The following is a 22,455-nucleotide window of genomic DNA, read 5'->3' as shown; positions in this document are numbered from 1 at the left end:
AGGGTTAATTCCGACTTGCCTTGTGTCTTTGTCAGTGGAAGAAAAGTGTGTCCCTGCGTGTGTGCGTTTGTGCACGCGCACGCACGCGTATTAATGCATGTGCATGTGACTGTAGATTGAGCGAGAGAGTGTGCTGCGTGCGTGTGTGTATGTGTGTGCGCGCGCACGCGCGTCTTGAGTGCCTGCCTGTCTCTCCCTCTGTATGTGCTTTTTTTTTTTCTCTTTAATGTGTGTGTATGGGGGGTGCATGATGGGGGGATGGGCGCCTCAGGTTTGGTGCACAGGGTTTCCTACTTTGTCTGGCAGGGACTAGCCGGACAAGAGGAGGGAGGGAGAGGGTGTGTGTGTGGGGGGGGGGGTGTGGAGGGGGGTGGTGGCGGTGGTGGCAGGAGGGGTTAACAGAAAGGGGTGTGGCCTGAGGTCCCGGCCCTCTCTCTCTGTCTCACTGACAGGGTTTCCTGTGGCTGAGTGCAGGGGTGGAGTCCACGGAGATGGAGCGATATACCCCACCCCTCCTCCTCCCCCACTCCACCTCGCAACAAATTATGCACCCGCCTGAAATTAGGAATGCGCAATCTAGTGGTCGAACACACACATACAGCCGCCCTCATTCCTCCATATCTTATGAGTGGCTGGAGGGGGGAGGGGGGGGGGGGGGGGGGGATTGTAGTGGATCTTTTCTGCACTGGCAATTATTGTCGTGATCGTTGGTTATTTACTGTGACTGTTTAATTACATTTGTGGGTGTAGCATTTTGGGGCATTTAGAAAATGGAGAACCGTGTCTTCTACAGAGACAGTTCACTAGCAGCAGAAGTTTGTGACGCTACAACCCATGCAACACATTTCACACAGCGACCAATAACGTGCAATTATACATTTGTGTGATGTTGCATTTTGGAAGGCTGGAATCATTTCTCAGCGAGGGGGAAGGGACCCAAAATTCTGTTGTTGCCTGTATACCGAAAATAGACGATCTACCAGCTCACAAGTGAGCTTGTAGATCGGCTATTTTCGCCCCCAAAGTCTGCCTATTTCCGCTGAATGTTTGCCCAGAATAAGGACTAAATGGTTTATATATTGCTTCCTGTGTTTTATGTGTGAATTTTGCCAGACCAGACCAGTTGAGAAGCACTTATTTCATGACGTAGGGTTGAAGCTGATGCCCGTGTGTCTGTGTTGTTTCATTCCAGGAGACTTTGAGGAGGAGTCCAAGCAGCCAGCAGTGTCAGAACAACAGAAACACCAGCTCAAGCACAGAGAACTGTTCCTCTCTCGACAGTTTGAATCTCTACCTGCTACTCACATAAGGTAAGAACCAGAGTGTTATGTGTACGGTATCCTAAACTGAACCTGGGATCGAGTCCAACCAGTGCCTTACCTCCTGTATTTCCCATTCCCAGCCTCCCTAGCTTCCTATTTATCCAAATAAATAAATACAATTTATCCAAATAAATAAATAAGCAAACCCCATTATTGGATGAGCTACTTTTGAATATCGAATTGAATTAAAGCGTGTTATTTATTTTGTTGTATCAATAAAAGTATTTTTTCAACTACAGTATTTTCTGGACTATAAGGCGCACCTGACTATAAGGCGCACTGTCAATGAATGGTCTATTTTCAAACTGTTTTCATATATAAGGCGCACCTGACTATAAGGCGCACATAACAGACGCTACCGTTGCGTTATGCATCCAACAGATGGAGCTGTGCTAAAGGGAATGTCAATGTCAATGAATGATCCATATATAAGGCGCACTGGACTATAAGGCGCACTGTAGTTTTTTGAGGAAATTAAAGGCTTTTAAGTGCGCCTTATAGTCCGGAAAATACGGGTAAATCAATTGGTCTGATTAACCACTTGTCTTAAACCCTATTTTATACTTTCTTGTACAACTGTGTCATGTGCAAAAAATTGCCAATCAGTGAGCTCACAATGTGTCTCAACGCATTGTGAGCTTGTAGATGGGCAGTCTTTTATTGTTTTTAGAAAACTTTGGGGGAAACAAAATCAATTACTTAAATTAAAATTGATAGTTAAAAAAAGAAGGGGAAAAAAAGAAAAACGATTAAATAGATTAGTTCCATTAACTGTTGCACTGGTGCACTCCTATTGAGGTGCATTTCACCAACTGCCATGCACAGTTAAACACCAAAGCAGCTCATAAGTGGTCCAATCTATGGCCACGTGTTGGCCATGTGTTAAAGCTGGCCCCACAGAGGCCAGGCCGTCGCCACCTGTCTCTAACTCCCCACAGAGTCCTCACAACCATTTACACTTGACAGATGGACAGGGTCACTCATGTTCTGGCTGCACTTTGTGAGACCTTTTCACAATCTGTGTGCTCAAAGACGTAGAAGAGGGGTTCTCAAACCAGTAACGGTCCATTTGGAGCCCCCTCAGAGAACCCTGAGGGACCCTGGACTCCACTTTGAGAACAGTTGATGTCAAGCTTGACCTGCCATATAGGATTCTCTCATTGGCTTAGTAACTCTTGTGTTTACGTAGTTTGTACTTGCATGTGTGTTGTTAACCACGTAAACTCTAGCGCCCTATTTATTGTGGGCATGACATAATAGTGAACATCCAGTGAGAATGGGAAAATACAAGTGATGTTGTTGGCTATTTTCAGCAAAGAGATTTGAGGTAAAAAAAGAAATAGGTGACCAAGTATAGACCCCTGGGGAACCCTGGTCAACAAAGTATCAATGGCTTAAGTAGTTAAAGAAAACTTTACTGGTGCATCCTGGTTCCATCATGTTCGGCTGAAGACCTGCCCTCCGTTTTGGCCTCTCTTCCCTTTGCTGTCCAAGTGTGTGGTTGAGAATGCTTCATAAACCTCATCGTTCAGTGTATACCTCGGTTTGTGGATCATGGTTCAGTGTATACCTCGGTTTGTGGATCATGGTTCAGTGCGTTTTCTGTACAATGGGCTGAAAAACGAATGAAATGTTAAACATAAAATGGTGACATAACGACTTCTGTTGACCAAAACACTCTTGCATGTCCCTGGGGAACCATAATGTTCCCAAACTGGGTTTTTAGGATATGGGATCATCTTAATTTTGTTTTGGCCATACTGATCAGGCTGTTAAGTTTCTGTGTGAATGGTCTGGGCACATGAGATTGGACACAAACAAACACTTTGCCAAGGAAAATGTTAGCGGCGTGGAATTTGAGAGTTGCAAATTTAAGGCCTGAGTTAACGTTAGACGCAAACAAGTATCAATCATGGCATATGTTTTAGCATATGCAAGACTGTATTTATCTAATTCTGTGATTAGTTTATGCACCAAACAGTTTAGTACCAGACAGTGCATGTGCAGTTACATCCACATGTGCAGTACGGTCTCATAATGCATGGATAGTTTTTGATAACGATGAGACCTTGTTGGCCCCTGAACGTGGCTAACTGTCTTTCCTGTGTGTCTCCTCAGGGGGAAATGTAATGTCACCCTCCTCAATGAAACAGATGTCTTGGTTGGCTACCTGGAGAAGGAGGTAAGCCACGTCCTGCAACACTTCTCAGCTCCGCACCTCTGATGAAGCTAAACATTGTAAACGTCTTCCTCTATGCTTAACTTAACTTAGATATTAACTATTTGCTTTTTGGGCGTTCTAGAGCTGGGTGAATGAATAACTATATTAATTCAACAAATACTGATATTCCAATTTGTCTTCCAGCATGAGCTCTCAACATATTGGGAAGTGTTATGTCAGATTATTATGTCATGACTAGATTCAGGTTACCGTTAAAGATCCACTTGTTGTAATGGCGTAATGCGTCATTACAACATGACGTAATAAGATACAATATAGAGAAATCGTTGAAATCCAGTTGTGCTTTTGGCTCATGTTCTCAATGTGCTGCTGTTTCCCCCCGTCCAGGACTGCTTCTTCTACTCGTTGGTGTTCGACCCCGTACAGAAGACCCTCTTGGCCGACCAGGGCGAAATTCGGGTGGGCTCCAAATACCAGGCCGAGATCCCAGACAAACTAGCCGAAGGTGAGTGCTGAAGGTGGGAGAGGTGAACTCTGACCTTTTCTCTGACCACGCAGTCTAACATGCGTCCCACTTTGAAACTGCAGTGGTTGTGGCCGAGGTTAAATGTCACTTAAAACACAGACGCACATATATGCAAACATACAAGACAATATGAAGGAGGAAACAAAAAGGATTATGCAAGAGCTCTGAGTCAGTCTCCGTTAGGAGGCTACTGGAGGCTTGCCTACTGCTGCCATGGAATACTTCTGACAGGGATTGGGGAACAGAGTTCCGCATGCAGAAGATGGGAGATCTCTGCACTAAAAATGACACGGATAGTACTTTACATTTTCTCTGTAGGTGAAAATGTTCTCCCATCTTGTGTTTGAGAACACCAGAGACACAGCGTGAAAACACTCCATCTGGCCAGGCAAGGCAGTGCATCCCTGGGAGAGCACTGAAAAATGACTCATGACCACACAACAACACATGTTGTTTTTCCCTTTTCCCAGTGTCTCTGCCCTACATCTCTTCCTTTCTGCTCGTACCTCTCCTCCAATCTCTTGCTCTCTCCTTTGCATCATTTAGCCGTTTCTGCACTCTTTTTCTCTCGCTGTCTCGCTCTCTTAATCCACTCCCTTCCTCCCCTGTCCAGTCTTGAGTTTATATAGTGCGTTTTACAATCCCATAAAAGCATGTAATGTATTGTTAATAAATAAATAAATTGGAACAAGTGTAAACACAACGGCACCACTAAATGAAACGATAACGAAGTTGTAAAAAATAAAAGTGCGTTAAGATCTAGCAAGTATCGGCGAGTGTATAAAATTCAAGTGTTTGACATGATTGCGATTCCATTGTTGATACCCATGCAAGCTTGGTATTTACAATAACACTAGTCAGATGTTTATGAAAGACCCCTACAACAGTTAAAAAGAACTAATCAATTTAATTGATCCAAAAAAAGGAATTGCGTAATAAAATAAAGTGATTGACATTCGAAAGTCATTATTGGTGACAATAGCAAAAAAAGCTGATCTACAAGCTCACAATGTGTTGTATCATAACATGATGTGAACTTGTAGATCTGTTATTTGTGCACGATGCACTTGTAGATTACAATGAAGTACAAAAGGGGTACAGTGGTTAATCAGACAAACCCTAGTCAATTATTAAAAAAGAAATCTGAATTAGAATGTATAAACGTTGATCCGTTGATAAAGCACGTCTCGATTAATCAAAGGAGTAATTGATAGGCTAATAAGCGACGGCAGCCCTAGAGAGGTTGGTGGTCTTATCGTCCAGGACCCAGAGAGGAGCCTATCTGTGAGCAGCATGTTGTCCTGCAGACAGACCATATTTAACCATGACCCTGCCAAGGTCACTGCGGTGGCTCAACCCAGTTAAAGACAACACACTGTATAATTATGATGTCATGGGTTCACTTCTGTCTGAGTCACACCTCCTCGCCGGTCCTCTCCATGTCTTCCCTCTCTCTCTTCACTGTTGGCGTCTAATAATGCGGGAATGTAATGCTGATAACGGCCAGGGCTTTCTCCATCATGACGTTTTAGGTGACGATAGATTTTCATGTGGTTTTGGCGTTAAGGCTTTTGTAAACAATTTGCACATGGCAGACATGACAAATTAATTTGCATACAAAGAAATGACTGACAATTACCAGTCAAACAAGATGTCATGTACTCAGTGGTGTGATATGGATTTTAGAAGTGGTGCCCCTCTAAATTTGTGACGTGATGATTAATGTGCGTGCATGTGAGGTGCGCGTGCGTGCGTGCGTGCGTGCGTGCATGCGTGCGTGCGTGCAGCTAAATAAGTCTGGGCTCGCCGAGCCCAATCGAGCCCACGGCATCTCACACCTGCATCTACTATTGGCAAAACAGCAGAAATATAGCAGATCTACAAGCTCACAATGATGTGAGCGTGTAGATCCGCTATTTACACCATTTTTGTACATTTTCTTTTTAAATGTATGAACATTTTTCAACAGATGAATTTATACAAATGAAGGAAACTATTCCAACAGGATTATGCAAAAATGATTGAATTAACTAAAATAATTGCAATCATGTGATTATGTAATAGTTATGTCTGGCTTAATGACAAAAGATGTTCCCTTTGCTACTTGACTGTCACTGTAAGGTTCAACGGTTCTTTATTGTTACATCTTGTGTAAGGGTACATATTAAAAGCGTAAAATTATTTCTTTTTAGATATTGGTGTGTTTTGTGTGTGTATGCAGTGTGTTGCAGTCTGATGACAAACTTGATATTTGAAATGTAAAAAGACAAAGAAAGAGAAGAGTCTAAATATATATCACGCACACACATACAGTATATATGTGCAGTATAACAAAAGAAACCCTGTTCCTTCTGTCCCAGTTGAGTCAGATACCCGGGTGCAAGAGAAACTGGAGACCAAGGTGTGGGACCCCGACAACCAGCTCAAAGACCCCCAGATCGACCAGTTCCTCGTCGTGGCACGGTAAGTCAGAGGGATCACATCCCCTACCCCAGATGTGATCGTATAAGTCAGTGATTCTCATCCGGGGACCTCCAGGGGTCCCTGAGGGGCTTCCAGGGGGTCTCCACCTAAATTTGTTAATATAATTTAGAATCAAAATTAGTTTAACCACCTTAACCCCTCTGTACATCAGCAATTTGAAAATGGCTGATCTAAAAGCTCACAACCATTGGTCTCTGTGACAATTAGTGCCGTGCTTAGTGCTGTGTCTACGTGACAATTAGTGCTGTGCATAGCGCTGTGCGGTCCTAATCAACACATTAACGGCTGGTTTACCCAAAGTGTGTTTTTGGAGGGAACTGAGCCTCACAAGTGAATCAGTCCTTTGTTGGTTGCATCAAACTAGTGCTCCCTCTACTGGCTGAAACTAAACACTGCATTGTTATTTTACAAGTCAAATACATAGTCATATTTCAGTCATTTTCTTGGCCATTTCTTCCCTGTTTTAATAAAGGACATTAGTGGCATACCCACAGTAAATTAGGGACATACAAGAGAGGCTTGCATACTTCAAACAAATATGTATTATTTCAGAGCACAGTAGCACATCCAACATACAGTCGTACTTAAACACAGACCATTTACCTGTTAATAGTGTTGATTATTTTTGTGATTGTTTACATTTGCTCCAAAATCAAATAAAACCAAACTTCAGTGTCAATGTTTGCTAAACATAACTGCAAGGTTATTGAGTAAATCTGTCTTTTCTCTAGGGACTCTTCTCGGCTAGACATTTCCAAACATGCTTTATTTACTATGCATTAAAATGCAACAACAACAACCTCATCAAAAAAACTAACCATTCAAAGATATTTAGCTATCTCAAGCTTACCTATCTCGTGCATGTTTCAAGACTTGGCAATGGAGCAGAGTTGTATACTTTACTGCAATGAATGGAATTCACTGGTTTTCTCGGAAATCAAACAAACAACGGTATGCTTTGGAAAATGGCCTGAGTCATACTCAACGGGCTAAACATGCCAGACCACCGGTATGGCCCTGGGAGAATGCAAACCAGAGATAAAGAGTGTTTAGCAAGGTTTTGTGTTGTGTGTTTCAGAGCTGTGGGGACATTTGCACGGGCTCTGGATTGTAGCAGCTCCATCCGACAGCCCAGCCTCCATATGAGCGCCGCCGCAGCCTCCCGAGACATTACACTGGTGAGACAAACACGGCTGATTGGTACGATCTACAAGCTCAAAACGCATGGTAGCATGACGTGTTGTGAGCTTGTAGATCTGCTATTTTCTGCATGCAAAGCTGCATGCAAATGCATCAGGCCTTAGTATGTCAAACAGTCAAAGAAAACAAAACTAGTTCTCTCCCACCAGTCACACGCGCACGCACACTCACACTCACATTACCCCTCCCCTTGTGAGATGATTTCTACAGGTATAGTTTAGTTTTTGTGTTTTGTATGTATACGTTGTTTTCTTGTGAAACAGTTTTTGTGTACCGATTAAATACATCTTGACTTGGAGGTAAAGGTCAATCAAGATTTTAATTTTAACCATATAAAATCACTTACCCTAACTTTTAAGCTGGGGTGGAGACCCAGCTTAAAAGTTGAATAGGTCCGTGAAGCCAGACTGTAACAACATACTCTCTCTAAACGTCACTTTCTCCCAACACTCCCTCCACCCCGTCACAGTTCCACGCCATGGACACGTTGCAGAAGAACGGCTACGACCTGGCCAAGGCCATGTCCACGCTGGTTCCCCAGGGAGGACCGGTGCTCTGTCGCGACGAGATGGAGGAGTGGAGCGCCTCCGAGGCCATGCTATTCGAGGAGGCCCTGGAGAAATACGGCAAAGACTTCAACGACATCCGCCAGGACTTTGTAAGTCTGCATGTTAGCTGTCCTTAATGCTCTGGCTGAGGGAAGCATGTAACATATTTAAAGGGGTATTTCGGTCAAAAACGACTTTCCTACCTTTCAAATGATGATTCGGGAAGCTTCTGGGTTGATCCAGGTGTTGTTTGACCCATAGCAGCATTTTGTTCCATTTTTGATTTTCTCCCCTGCACCCCACGGCTCCAAAACGGCACCTTTTGGGTCGTTCCGTAATCCGGTTATTATTCTCGCTCAAAATTCACTTTTCTCGCTCGATCTCAGTCCCTCATACTGTTGTTAGCATATCCGAGCTACACCAGCTCCTGGTCGCTGCCATGTTTGTTTACAAAAAGCTCAACTCTGAACTCAGGCCAACTAGAGAAACACTGGGAAATCCCGTTTTGTATCGCGTGATCGGATTGCTATGGGTCAAACAACACCTGATCAACCCAGAAGCTTCCCGAATCATCATTTGAAAGGTAGGAAAGTCGTTTTTGACCGAAATACCCCTTTAACCAGAGTGCAACTGGAAAAGCTGCAAGCTATAACTACATGATTGCACCGATCGAACAAGTGACGTAGATCACGGAGGCTTTCCTAGCTTAATACCTTCTACTCAATAAAAAAGGTAACTCAATCAGCCTTAATTTCCCAATGTTCCCACTTGAATGGGATCACACCGCACTGAAATTCAGGTGTGTTCTCATTACCATCGGACCAATCAACAGATCTATCAAGATATCATCTCATCGATGGCTTTGCGTCACACGCTGTGTGACATAAGCATAATCGTTTTTTTTGATAAAGTAACAAAAATGCATCAAGGCTCCACAGTATTAAACTCGGAAGGGGTTATTGTTTTGTCATAAGTCTTGGATTCTTTTTGACACTTCATTTTGGCATATTCATCTTTCAAGATACTTGTTCCTGATTATCTACCAGATGTTGACTGAAAATACTTGTTTCTAATTGGCTGCCAGACATGTGCTACAATCACCACAGAACTCTGTGAATAGTTCTGGTCTGGAACTCCTCAAATAGTTTAATTGGCATCTTAAATCAATGCATAAACTGCATAGCTAACTAATCAACCATAGCACCAGGGTGGTCCAAAGTGATTTGTGCAACAGCTAACGTAAAACAGTAAATTATCAAAGCTTTACATGTTAATAGGCATATAGTTAAAACAGTTATTTTACCATCAATATCTTTGATACGTTAATCAGTAATTTAGCATTACGCGAAGTACTTTGATCGAGGGTAACCAAAAGCCAACTGGCTTGCCAAGTAATTCCTTTGGGCTGTTTGCACGTTGTGGTCTTCAAACATAATTGTGCGTAGCTGATGTTAATGCCACTTGCATCATTTCCAACCAATCAAGTAACATCCTTACCTCTTGTAAATTCAAACGTTTTGGTCTGAGCCACATTAGCTAGGCTGCCATGATTGCTGGGTTGATTAAATATGGATTCAATGTTGGTGTGGAAAATGAAAGATGTGATGAACTGTCAACTTAAGCATGTCAGTTCCCATGACATGCAGACACCAAAATGTATTTTTACAAGGAACAATTCCTTTAGAAAACACAAAATACACAATAACACAACAGCTATTTAACTACTTGAACCCTATATACTTCGTTGACCAGAGTCCTCCAGCGCTCTACTAGTCTCACTACACCAAATCATTTCCACAAGTTATTAATTAACTGGCTGAATACTGTGGGCAGTATTTTATTGTATTGTTTATTTAGATGGGACGATGTACATTAATGAACATTCAATACACAAACGTGAATTAAATCAGCTGAACATTCTCAGGTAACTTGGCGGAGATAGCTAGAAGCTCATTTCCGTCCTCAGTCCCCGCATATAAAAAACACTAAAATACCAACAAAACAAATAACACAAGCTTGTGTGTGTGACTTGTTTCTCCCCAGCTCCCCTGGAAGTCTCTAGCCAGCGTGGTCCAGTTCTACTACATGTGGAAGACCACTGACCGCTACATCCAACAGGTAGACTACACAGTCCATTCACTACAGTAGTTCTCAAACGTCTTTTCTTTAAAATGTTTGTGCCAGGGACCACCAAAAGAGATTTGTGTTAAACAAATGTAACACTTTGAAGATTTTTCAAAAATAGCAGATGTACAAGATTGCAGCACAACACGAAAGTGAAGCACTGTGAGCTTGTACATCTGTTATTTTTGAATAGCCAAAGTATGAATGGTTAAAGTTGACCCTGGGGGTCCCCGGACCCCACTATGAGAACCGATGCACTACAACAATATACAGGAGGGGCTATGGTGCATGATAATAAAGAAGGGGCTATGTGCCAAAAAATAATAATAATAATATATATATATATATATATATATATATATATATATATATATATATATATATATATATCATTTTTAACTATAGATCTTAAGGCTATTAAATACTTTTATAAATATCTTTATATGCAACTCACATTTTATGAAATTACCATTTTGATTTTTACCAGCCTAAAGACTTGTCTTTTTGATCAAATTGTTTTGATATAAAGTTGAGCTCCCAAATTGATTTTGTTTGATGTCCACCTCTTTATTTCACAGAAGCGGCTTAAGGCAGCAGAAGCAGACAGCAAGCTGAAACAGGTGTACATCCCCACCTAGTGAGTAATAATCAGAACTACAGCTATAGGACTGGGAGATATGACTTCAAATCAATATCACAATTATTTCAAACTTTTGCCTCGGTTACGATTAATGAACGACTATTTAGAAATAATATAACAAAGAAAATAGCCAATCTGTAATTGTTGTGAGCGTGTTGTAGATCTGCTATGTTTGCTATTTTCACAATTTCTGATTGCAGAGTTGTGAATCAGACGATTATAAAAAACCCTGCTATTTGATTATTTGATTAATCTTTGAGATGGCATGATTAAGTCAGTTACTGGTTCTAAATTAAATGTTAATTGCACAGCCCTAACTACAGCACAGCATAGAGTAAATTGAACTGCTGTTTAAAAATTCTCTCCCCTCCCCCCAGCACCAAACCCAACCCTAATCAGATCATGGCACCCGGTAGCAAGCCTGGCATGAACGGAGCTGCACCGGGCTTCCAGAAAGGCCTCAGCTGCGAGAGCTGCCATAGTAAGTGATACTGCTTCTTTGTTGTGAGTTACAGTTTCCCATTTTATCTGTTGGCTTTATGGCTGTCGGTTACCATTTGCATGTCATTTTGTATTGACTTTATTTCCGAGGCCACTAACCTCCTGTTTTCCCTGTGTGGCCCCTAGCGGCGCAGTCTCCTCAGTGGTATGCCTGGGGCCCTCCCAACATGCAGTGCAGACTGTGCGCCTCCTGCTGGATATACTGGAAGAAGTATGGAGGCCTGAAGACCCCCACACAGCTAGAGGGCGCCGCTAGAGCTGGCTCTGTACGTGTGATTCTTTATAATTGTCTTAACGTATACACGTTCCAAGGTTATGTAAAGAAGGAAAGGCCATATACGTCACTTTGTTGGTGCAGCAATGCCAGATGGCAGATTAATCTCTCTAGGAGGCAAACTGGAGCCGAGCATATGAAAACAAGCATATGAATGAAACGGTATTTCTGAATCATTGACAAATAGTCAGTTCAGAAAAGGAAAATATGCGTCTATCAGGCATTGTTCCTGTCTTGTTTTTCTATGTGCACGTTATTATTGAGGTATCTAAAAATATATTTTTATTGAGGACCTTTCTGACAGTATGGGCCGTTATCGCTAGACTCGATTATTGAGAGCCTGTCAACCAATTCACGATGTTGACTCGTACTACTATCCAGCCAGAAACCTTCTGTCCTTTTTAAATACCTCAATACAATTATATAATGTGCACAACAAAAAACAAGAGATCAGAGAACAAAGTGTGCCATGTCTTAATCAAATCACATTTACAAACCACATTTACAACAACCAAAGCTGACCAAATTGCTGTACATGGTTGAAACAAATGGAGGGTTTCACACAAACTCCCAGCAGCGCACACCAAAACATCCTCTCTACAATTCTCTCAAGTGTCATGCTGTTAATGTCGATTCCCCAACAACATCCCCCCCCCCATTGGCCAGAAACACAGACTAAAATACAACCCAAAGGGTGGCTCTCGGCTACAACTCCAGTGAAATGTCCTGCAATATTGTGTGATCCATTATCGACAATCAGTCGTGTAGTGAAAACCCCAACGATATTAAGACAGACCGATTTCAAGAAAAAGACTTGTGTAGTGTGAAATACTGTAATGATCCGATGACTCCCGACCACTTCATTATCTTGCAGTGGCTTTAAGCAGTCTTAAAAATGGCCCTTGTAAATCAAAACACTGTGTCACTTTTGTCCAGGAGGCGGTCCCACGTGGCCATATGTCGCGGCAGGAGACCCAGGGCTTGTCTCCGTTCACGCGCAACGAGGGCCGCGCCAAGCTGCTGGCCAAGAACCGGCAGACCTTCATCTTGCAGACCACCAAGCTGACTCGCATCGCCCGCCGCGTGTGTGAGGACATCCTACAGCCGCGTCGCGCTGCCCGGCGGCCGTACGCCTCCATCAACGCCAACGCAGTCAAGGCCGAGTGTGAGTACACTTGGTCACTCACCTGGAAAACACACTCCTACTCTGTATGTAAAATTTGTGTCAACAAAATTGTTGTCGACTAAAGCTATGATAAAAACAAAACAAAACGTAGCTGGTGATAACGGAAAGAAAACTAAGCTATGATGACACAAACTATGACTAGTTGACAGCTGTCACTCAAGTGTCCTGTTAAATTTTATGAATCCTTTTTGGCTTGCAAAATTGTGCAGGTTGCTGATGATTTTGAAATTCCATCAGCCAATGTGGTTGGTTGGATAAAAACAAACAAAAACATTGCATTGCCACATTTTTATAATGTGCACTGTTTGAACATTTTCTTCTACATTCTTCCCCCTCAGGTATAATCAGGCTGCCTAAAGCCACAAAGGCTTTAGAAGGAAGGAAGACAAGGGTGATCCCTCGGCAATCACTGGCCACTATAGTGAAGAATCTAGGTAAGGATGAGCAGCCGTGGCTTTTGCACAGTTGACGTGTCTTCTAATAATGCCTCCTATCAACACACCTTTGACATTCAAATACATCTTGGGAGTGTTTTTTGACTGATAATATTTCCCTCCAGCCATCTCAGCCCCTCTGAAGCTGAAGGCCCCGCGGGGAGCCCCCACACCCATCAATCGTAACCTGGTCAACCAGCCTCGCAGTGGGCCCGGCTTGCTGGGGAAGAGGCCCTTTGACAACAACGTTAGTATTCCTGATAGGCCAGTGCTTCTCAAGCCTTTTCATGCCAAGGATCCCCAAATGTATATTATTTATCAGCTATTTTTAATAGCCAGCATATAAACTGAAGTGGTTAAAATGATTGTAGTCTTGCGTAGCCAGACAACTACTCCACAATCTCCTAATGCTATATAGATTCTGGAACTACAATTCCCGAACGGCGAGTATCGGAAGTAGCCACTGCTAACTGAACTGTTGTCCCATTGGAAACATAACAGAAACACACTAGCACAGACGCGGCATATTCTTGTTATGCGTGTATAGTTTAAGAAAACATTTGAAAACATCATGGAAGTAACACCAATAACACCAGAGAAAGACAAAATAACGCCCCCAAAAATATTGAAAGGAGACATAACGCTTCCAGTAGGACTTGTTATTGTTACTGCACCAAGGGAGTGGCTACTGCTTTATCTCGCACTTATCGTTAGAACTTCCGTCCCCCAGACTGTATGCTGGGAGCATTTGCAAATCGCGGAGGCAACAGTCTGGCCACGCGAGACTAAAATGAGTGTTATGCTGTAGTACTGCTGTACTGTTTGTGTTGTTTCGTAAATTAATCCCCTACTTGATCATACGGCCTACTTGGACACACAAAAGCATAAAAAGTAGCACATCCACAAAATCGAAATTATTATTTTTTTAATTAATTATTTGAATCCTAAAAAGTATTGGTTTTGGACATAATGAGGTTTCCACGCAGCAGAGACTCAACACCTCGCTCAATGGTGTTTCTCACCATCTCGTTTGTTCACAGGCCGCCGGGGTCCCTTTCTCGGCCAATGGGAGGCCGTTCTCGTCGGGCTTGAGGACCACCTCGCAGACAGTCATCAAGCGCCAGAAAGTCAACCAGGGTGACGCGCCCAACCCTGTGGTTTTTGTGGCTACAAAAGACACCAGGTAAACAAAGTAATTTTATTAGCTCGGACCAAGCAGGTAATGCTTAGACCTTGTTTGTCTGTTTGTTATTAGGATGACAGTTCAGTGTGGATTTGCACAAAACCTGGTAAAGGCCTCCTTAACTTTTCATGCCTCCTATTGGCCAAAAGGAGGTGTGCTAGTAGACTGTGGATTTTCACATACAGTAGGTTTGTAAAGAGAAGCAGGAAACCAAGGGCAGAGAGAGCAGAGTGACCTGCGAGGTCGGCTTTTAACCCCAGTTTTTCTGAAAACGGCAAAAAAAAAAATCAGATATATGAGCTTAAAGTGAGTCACTTTGTGCCGTGTTTTTTTGTACATTTGCTATTGTTTAGCATGTTTAATCCTTTGAATTTAACACAAATCTTCTCTTCAGAGGGTCATTTTCAGATGGGGGACCGCGACCAAATACATATTTTGTGTGTCAATTGCACTAAAACATTTGAGAACCACTGATTTAGAAGGCATATGTTGAATCGGCCTCAGGTCTTAATGTGTTAAACATAACAAAAACTCCCAACCTTAACGTCTAATAGAAATATCTGAGTTATGATTTATGAAGCAGGTTAACCTAGACCACCCATCTTTTATTATTTTTATTACTGTTTTCATCAGGATGGGGGACAATTATTTTAACACTTGGCGCACCTAGAGACTGCGCCTTTCAACAGAACAGAACATGACAAACATCTATGTAAGCATTCAAAACAAGTGTTATTATTTACATTGTGGTGAAAACCAGCACATAAGATGTTTATTTGTCACTGTATGAATGAAACGTGGAACGAAATGTTGTTTAGTGCATCCACATAAACAAATAGCAGAATCAACAAAGAAAAATATTTTTTTGTGCTTTAGATATATTTGTCGGGACTCAGCGGGGGGCACCCAGCTTGAACCTGGGACAATCCCGGCCAAACCTGATGCAGGGTGGCATTATCAGACATTTTTGAGCATTTTATTCCCTCTCGCACACAACTCACGTTTCCGTCTCGTCTCCCAACCCAGGGCTCTGAGGAAACACTTGACGCAGTCAGAGATGCGACGAGCAGCCAGGAAACCTCACCTCCCGGTCCGCATCAAGTTGCCCCCGCCGCCCCCCAGAGCCCTGGCCATGCCCCTGCTGCCCTCCAGCACCAGCGAACCCATCGTCCTGGAGGACTGAGCGAGGACGGGGGTCCGCACCCGAAAAGGGTCTCAATAGGACATGGGGGTGGGGTGGGGGGGAAGCGGAGTTCTTGTGTGGGATTGGGGGGGGGGGGGGGGGCACTGTGTTCAGGCCATCACTTACTAGGCTGCACAGCATGCCATACAAGTAGTCTTTCTTCTCTCTCTCTCTCTCTCCCCCCCCCCACCCTCCCCCCTCTGTTTTCTTTTGCTTTTCTGTTACCCCCCCCCCCCCCCTCCTCCCCCTCACCCCCTTGAAGGTTGACATGCCCAACACACACATACAAGCTCTTGGATGAGTGTACATTTCCATGACATTGAATAAAAATGCCACTTGTAGACATATGATCATGCCTCAACTCTCTTTAACACAAACAAACACACACACACACACACACACACACACACTCACTTTGGGGCGTTGTAGTATTTTATTCTGGTTCCCTTAATTATTTTTCTTCCTCCCCCCTCCGTTTTCTTTTTTTAATGGCAGATATTTTTAATTGTGTAATTTAATTCAAGATATTTCTCATCCTGAAACAATGGTGATAAAGCACACTTTATTCCTACCCCCCCCCCCCCCTCCTTACAGTTCTGTCTTTATTTGTTGTAAATATTAGCAACATTCAAGTCATGACACCTATTTGTAGAGAACGGGGGGAGGTGGGGCGGCTGTAAATGGGAGGGTGATATGGGAGAGCTCAAACAGGCATCGAGACTATTTTTAGCATGTTTATTTATAAGGCACGATCTGGGCCCTGAGGAAGATGTGTCTTGAATTGTAACATTGGTCTTCAAGGTCATACATTATGCCTAATTTATGCTCCGTAGTACGACTGTGTCACGTGCTGAAAATAGGCGACATTCAAGCTCTCAGCACGTCGCGTACTCGAGCTTGTAGATCGGCAATTTTTTTAGCATGACCCTGTTGAACAACAAGGCATGAATCAAGCTTTAGTATGAGCCCTCCATCAGGCATTTATGTCTTCACTTTAGCATTTGGGGGCGCTTTACCTCGCCTGTGCTCCAAAATCGACACCAATGCAATGACTTGTCCCTCTTTGAGCCCCTCACACCCAGCAGGGGGAAGGGTCGATGACGGCAACAGACCTCCTTATTAACTCTCCCCCCCCCCCCCCCCTAAGCCCTGACCACCCCCTCCCCTCACCAGAAGTGGGTGTCACAGTAGTGTTCGTCTAACTCTGTTTACTAGTCGATTGTTGTCGCAATCAAGCCGAGTCCTGTCTCTCATCTCTTCCTTTTTCACGATTGTCACGCTTTTTCTCGCCATTTTAGCCCATTAGGAGAGAGAAACGTTCTGGATCCTTCTCTGTGGGGGGAGGGGTGGGGGGGCTACACCTGATGTTTAAAAGATGGGGGTTCTGACTACAGTTTGAATGCAACGGCTTTGAATTATTGGCCATATTCACACAGTGGCGATTTTATTCTTACTTCATACTCGGGGTGAGTATAAGTAGGATGAAAAATAGCCACTTGTGTGAACATGGTCAATTGAGAAGAGAGCGGCTGTGGAGTTCTAGATGTTGACTGGGTAGGAAGTATCCTCGTGTGTAGGTTTTGAAGGAAATTCAAACGAATGAGGTAAACCCTGATCTAACTGACATGCAGAATGAATACAGTCTGCTGGTATACTGTTTCATGACAGAAGTGAAGGAATCCAAATCAAGCCATAATGTAGAGGTTTAAAACTCATCTTTACATGCGAGGCGATGCTAGATTCTTCCGACTTTAGGCCACAACATTAATGACAATGTACTGGTTGGCTTCTGGTATGAATGAAACTGGCAAAATGTCACTGGCCTGTCGACGGATAATGTTGATACCGCAGCAATATATAATGTCTGGCACATTTGCAGAAGTCATGTTTCTGATTGTGTTGAGTGTGATTATGATGTGAAAGGAATCTCCAGTTGCGTCTCAACTTATGGGTTGATTTGGTTTGATTCTTTATACTTTTCCTCCCCTTTGTATTGTTATGAAAGGGTGAGCACATAAAATCTGTGCTTAATTGGATTATTATAATTCCTCAGCTGCCCTGAGGCAAGGTGAGTTGTCACAGCCAGTAAAGGGTCACCTGGTGGATTTATATGCAAGTTTGGTCCCAATGTGGGCTTTTGTAATGTTTCTTAAAACAATAAATTGAAGTGTTAAATTCGTAGCAAATAATGATCAGAGAAAAAAATGGCCTATTGGAAAACGTAAGTGTTTTTTTTTCTTTCTTTTTTTTTCTTTTTTATAAAATCTAAATTGTAATTACTACTCCATTGTGGAGAGGGTTAAAATAACTATTTGTGAAACGTTGATCTCCATAGGATGCGTTTGGGATGGGGAGGGCTTGTTCATTTGACCCGTGGGATGGAATCAAAGGGCAAGGGATTAGAATTTTGTATGTCGGAGAGAGAAACGCTACAATTAAAACTTTTTTTCTCAACTGTTTTTTATTCCAATGTCTGTATCCTTAATGTATCTTGATAAGAAAAGAAATAAAGATTTTTTTTCTTTGTTGTCTCACTTGGACTCAGTATTTTTTTTCCCCCTGTGAATTCCACATTCATATTTCTATTGAAGGGCTGTCCCCTTGAAAGTTTCGAGGACCCATGAAACATGAACAACAGACATACTGTATGTACATAAAATGCAAGTATACAGATAGGTTCATGCACAGATGGCTTGAGTTGCTCATTCTCTCACAACTACCACAGCTGTTAAGACAAGGGAAGAAGTAGTCGTACAAATCTGTATATATTCTTAATGGTAGCCTACAGTCAATTTAAAAGTATAAACAAGTTGTATCAAGATGTGGATATAGGGAAGTCCTGAAGTGACAGAAGGGTTTAATGGATCTAAGTCAGAGGAAGATCATTCCAATCAGATAGCAGAATGGATGGACCTTCATCCAACTTCTTGGTTTGTGGGACAGTGTTTTTGAAATACTTGCACTGTTTCTGTCTAAAATATCCAATCAACAAAGTAAGGATATTGCAGGTCACAATAAATGTGATGATGACTGATGAGATTGTGTGTATTTGGTCTGTACACATTAAGCAGATTCTCTTATCCAGAGCAATACACAAAGTAAACCAGCCTATGTGTGAAAGGTGGCACTGCCGCAGGAGCTCTAAACCTGTCTCAAAATAATCCCAAATAATATAGCCTATCTCAAATGGAAATATGGAGACTGTAAATAAGACTACATAACTAATTTGTTCGTTCCCATTCAGTGGGATTAATCCTTTTAACAGACAGCATTTAATTAAATTGTTTTAAGTGTGATGTTTACTTGTGGCTGAGCCTGAGGTGTGAATTAACACTTTAGTTTATGTAGCCTACAGGCCCAGGCCTCTTTAACACGTCCACATCCAGGTCCAGGATGTGTATTGGGTCTGTAGCTAATTGAAATGATTACATCCTAATTACATTTTAATAAAGACGCCGCCCACCGGTACAGAGATCAAACTAAAGTGTCTTGTTAACAATGTACTGCCTTTACTTGGACGTGATTGGCTTATTGGAACGTCCGTCTACTCCACACAGCTGATTCCTGTAGCTTTTAAACGCAAGGCGGGAGCTGCAGATCACATCACACACAGTTCACTTCAGGAGTGTTTGCTTTTGACTCTGGGACCATGCCAACATAATACACGTTTATTTATTTCGTTTTACATTACATATTTTGATTCTTCCTGATTTCAACGTTTACGGTGCTTGGTGCCCTGGATCTGGTGGTGTGATCGGCATTACAGCATTTTGTCTGCGACTATTACACTCTTTTCCAGTCATGCTTCAGCTTGAGGTAAGTGATAACGTTTTGGTTTATTTGAAGAAAAAGAGTGACCCCATTGAACGTTCAGCCTCTAAATGGGTTATCTTTGCAGTAGAATTCTTTGTTTCAGTGATCTTTAGTTATGTTTTAGGGCTTTAAATCAGTTCACTTGACATCAACTTCTCAAACGCTTTAATTTCAAGGAGTCAAGGACCATTGCATTTGTATGCTAGACTAGTACACACTCAAGTTGCCGAACTCTCGAGATCTGTAAGCCAAAGGTTCCAGATTTTGAACCCCCAGTCAAGGAACCAATGGTCCCTGGAGACTGGACTGAGAGACACTGAAAGTGGGCTCATCAAAACGATATTTATTTAAATAGCTAATCCCTGTGTCTGTTATTATCAGCATGGTGTCTGGTATGTTCATGTCATGTGATAGGCCTACGTTTGTTGTTGCAATATGAATGGATATCAGTCAAATTGCTTGTTATCAAGCAATTTCTTTGTTCTGCTCTCTAATTGGAGTTGATTAGCACATTGTGTAGGTCTACAATCTTCTTATTATAACTCTATGTCTACATTTCAGTTTGTAGTAGAAGGATGAGACTGCATTTGAAAAGGCTTATGTCAAGCCATTTGTGAACATAACATGTTACAATCGATGTAGCTTTTGTTTGGTAGGCTATACTAGGCCTAATGTGAGTGTGTGGCCTTGCCATGCCCTAAATTTTGCTGATGAATTAAACTGATGCAAGTCTAGTCTAGTGTCCTGCTAGGAGTTCAATTAATTTGTCTTTCAATCTAAACTAAGTTGTGGCTCTTTTTATGCAGTCAGATTTTACTAGGGTGTCCTAAACTGACATTGGTTGACCAATAGTCATAGGAATTTGTAATCGATTACTGGAAAAGTCAATCTGTAGAACTTTGGTATATAGATCAGAAGTTTTTCCATAAATGTTTTTCCATAAATGTTGTTAAACTACACAACATCCAGGCACTGACAAAGGGAACCAACAAATATTCCAATGTTTTCACTATGGCTACTGGCAATGGGTATATAATTAAGCTATGGATTCAGCTTGGAAAAAATCACAAGTCACAAGCTGTCAGTTGATTCATCTTTAAGACTCAATTGACATATTATTGGCCTGAGTGTATTTTGCATATTGGTTTACAAGTACTAAATTGTCCTACTTCTACTCTTTCAGACCAGCAGCGACAATCTGTTCCTGCCAACCTATCAAGAGGAGATGGTGGACAAACTGCTGTCCGGTGAGACCTCGGATGGAGACGTTGGACTGGGTCTTTCTCTCTCGGAGGGCATGCTGCCTCTCATAGAGCCTTCCAGACCTCAGCTCATCCCGTGGGTCTGCTCCACACGCTACAAAACAGAGCTGTGCACCGCCTATGCTTCAACGGGCCTCTGCACGTATGCCGAGCGCTGCCAGTTTGCCCACGGCCTGCATGAGCTCCATGTGCCCTTCTGCCACCCCAAGTACAAGACGGAGCTGTGTCACAGCTACCACACCGTGGGCACCTGTGCCTATGGCACCCGCTGCCTGTTCGTCCACAGCCCCACAGAGCAGCGGCCTGCCTTCCGCCGCCGCTCTAGGAACCTCTCCTCCCGTGACCTTGGGGTTGGCTGTGGCCTGGAGGTGCCCGAGAGCAGTGGCAAGTCTCCCTCTACGCCTGGAACACCGGCCAAGGAGAGGAAGCCTCGCGGAGCCCTTTGCCGCACCTTCACCGCCTTCGGCTTCTGTGTCTACGGCACGCGCTGCCGCTTCCAGCACTGCCTCCCCAGCAAGTTCAACAGCCCTGACCTCAGCCCGAGTCCAGGAGAAGCCCTCTCTCCTCTGAGCATAGCCGTGTCACAAAGTAACAACATGCTCGGGGTTCCTTCTTCCCCGTTCTCCCCCACCTCCCCCACCTGGTCCTATAATTCCTCCTCTCCACCCTCCCCTACGGACTCGCCCCTCAACACCCCGCCTGTGGAACCCACGGCCCACAATGCCTTCACCTTCTCCAGTCAGCACCTGAATGATCTGCTGCTGCCCTTGGCCCTTCAACTCAAGCGGCTAGAGAGCAGTCAGGCCATGGCAGCAAGCACTCGACATATCTGGGACAATAGATCAGGACAATAGATCAGTGTAGGATTACCGGGGAATACATGTTTGGTTCTTCATGCGTGCAGTGGTCTCTTCTCTTTGCCTAAAGGTGGACCCGGATTTCCAGAAGTGGCACGTGCTTGTACCCATTTCTCGTTCTGGTTCAGTTTCCCATTGGTTTATTTGATTACTGCTGAGCCAGTCAAACGAGAGCTATTGGAAAATGAACCAGAACAGGAAATGGGTATGTCACCTTCTGGAAACCTGGGACTACAGTTATGCCAAGAGTCTGTTGCTTCTGTTTCACTTCAAACTCCTGCTTGAGGATATATTTATCAAATAATGAGCGACTTGATGTAAGCATGAGGGTTTTTAATGTATTTTTATTATTTGAGTATATAAGCACTATTTCTTTTTAAATGGATTTTTATTGTTTTCATATTTTTATGCTTTAATCTTCGGGTGGCATACCGCAGGCAGTGGCGCAATAATGTTCCAATGTGTTTAAAAACATAACATTGGTAAATGGTGCATTTATAGAGTGTTGCGCTTTACAATGTGCACGTAGCCTATTCAAGGTAAGGCCAGCCGTCATCACGCCACATACCTGGGGCAACGGATCACTGGGGGATGGTTGCAACAACCTAACTTAAGCACCATTGAGTTTTTTTTTTTTGGTTTTTCACTATCACGTTATGGTTAAGATTGTAGAGGTTGGGAAACCAGGGGGACACACTTTGTCTTTTCAGAGCTGATGGCTTTAGCATCAACTCTG

General features: G+C 43.0%; 2 protein-coding genes across 3 annotated transcripts in view; both read left to right on the top strand.

Moving 5' to 3' along the window:
• mta2 (metastasis associated 1 family, member 2) overlaps positions 1–15,913 on the top strand; it is a 37,975-nt gene extending 22,062 nt beyond the window's left edge. Inside the window, exons 4-19 of one of the 2 annotated variants that reach the window (XM_080741977.1) lie at positions 1,193–1,310; positions 3,441–3,504; positions 3,892–4,009; positions 6,391–6,493; positions 7,593–7,692; positions 8,184–8,372; positions 10,306–10,380; positions 10,965–11,023; positions 11,404–11,507; positions 11,654–11,793; positions 12,738–12,966; positions 13,326–13,421; positions 13,547–13,668; positions 14,462–14,604; positions 15,238–15,316; positions 15,631–15,769. In XM_080741977.1, coding sequence (XP_080598103.1) covers positions 1,193–1,310; positions 3,441–3,504; positions 3,892–4,009; positions 6,391–6,493; positions 7,593–7,692; positions 8,184–8,372; positions 10,306–10,380; positions 10,965–11,023; positions 11,404–11,507; positions 11,654–11,793; positions 12,738–12,966; positions 13,326–13,421; positions 13,547–13,668; positions 14,462–14,604; positions 15,238–15,274 — 1,697 coding nt within the window. In that variant the 3' untranslated portion in view covers positions 15,275–15,316; positions 15,631–15,769. Of the gene's footprint in view, positions 1–1,192; positions 1,311–3,440; positions 3,505–3,891; positions 4,010–6,390; positions 6,494–7,592; positions 7,693–8,183; positions 8,373–10,305; positions 10,381–10,964; positions 11,024–11,403; positions 11,508–11,653; positions 11,794–12,737; positions 12,967–13,325; positions 13,422–13,546; positions 13,669–14,461; positions 14,605–15,237; positions 15,317–15,630 lie in introns of both variants that reach the window. The other variant, XM_080741976.1, reaches the window with a different exon arrangement.
• A 3,675-nt stretch (positions 15,914–19,588) lies between these two features.
• Positions 19,589–21,716, top strand: LOC308297927 (uncharacterized protein; the record flags this gene model as incomplete). The annotated part of the gene is made up of 2 exons (XM_080741491.1): positions 19,589–19,603; positions 20,784–21,716. The coding sequence occupies 2 exons, from the start codon at positions 19,589–19,591 to the stop codon at positions 21,714–21,716; spliced, it is 948 nt and encodes a 315-aa protein (XP_080597617.1).
• Positions 21,717–22,455: the final 739 nt, after the last annotated feature.

The sequence above is a fragment of the Nannobrachium achirus genome (assembly GCF_963921795.1).
Source record: "Nannobrachium achirus genome assembly, chromosome: 14".
Classification (NCBI taxonomy): Eukaryota; Metazoa; Chordata; class Actinopteri; order Myctophiformes; family Myctophidae; genus Nannobrachium; species Nannobrachium achirus.
This window is presented reverse-complemented; position numbering and strand designations above follow the sequence as displayed.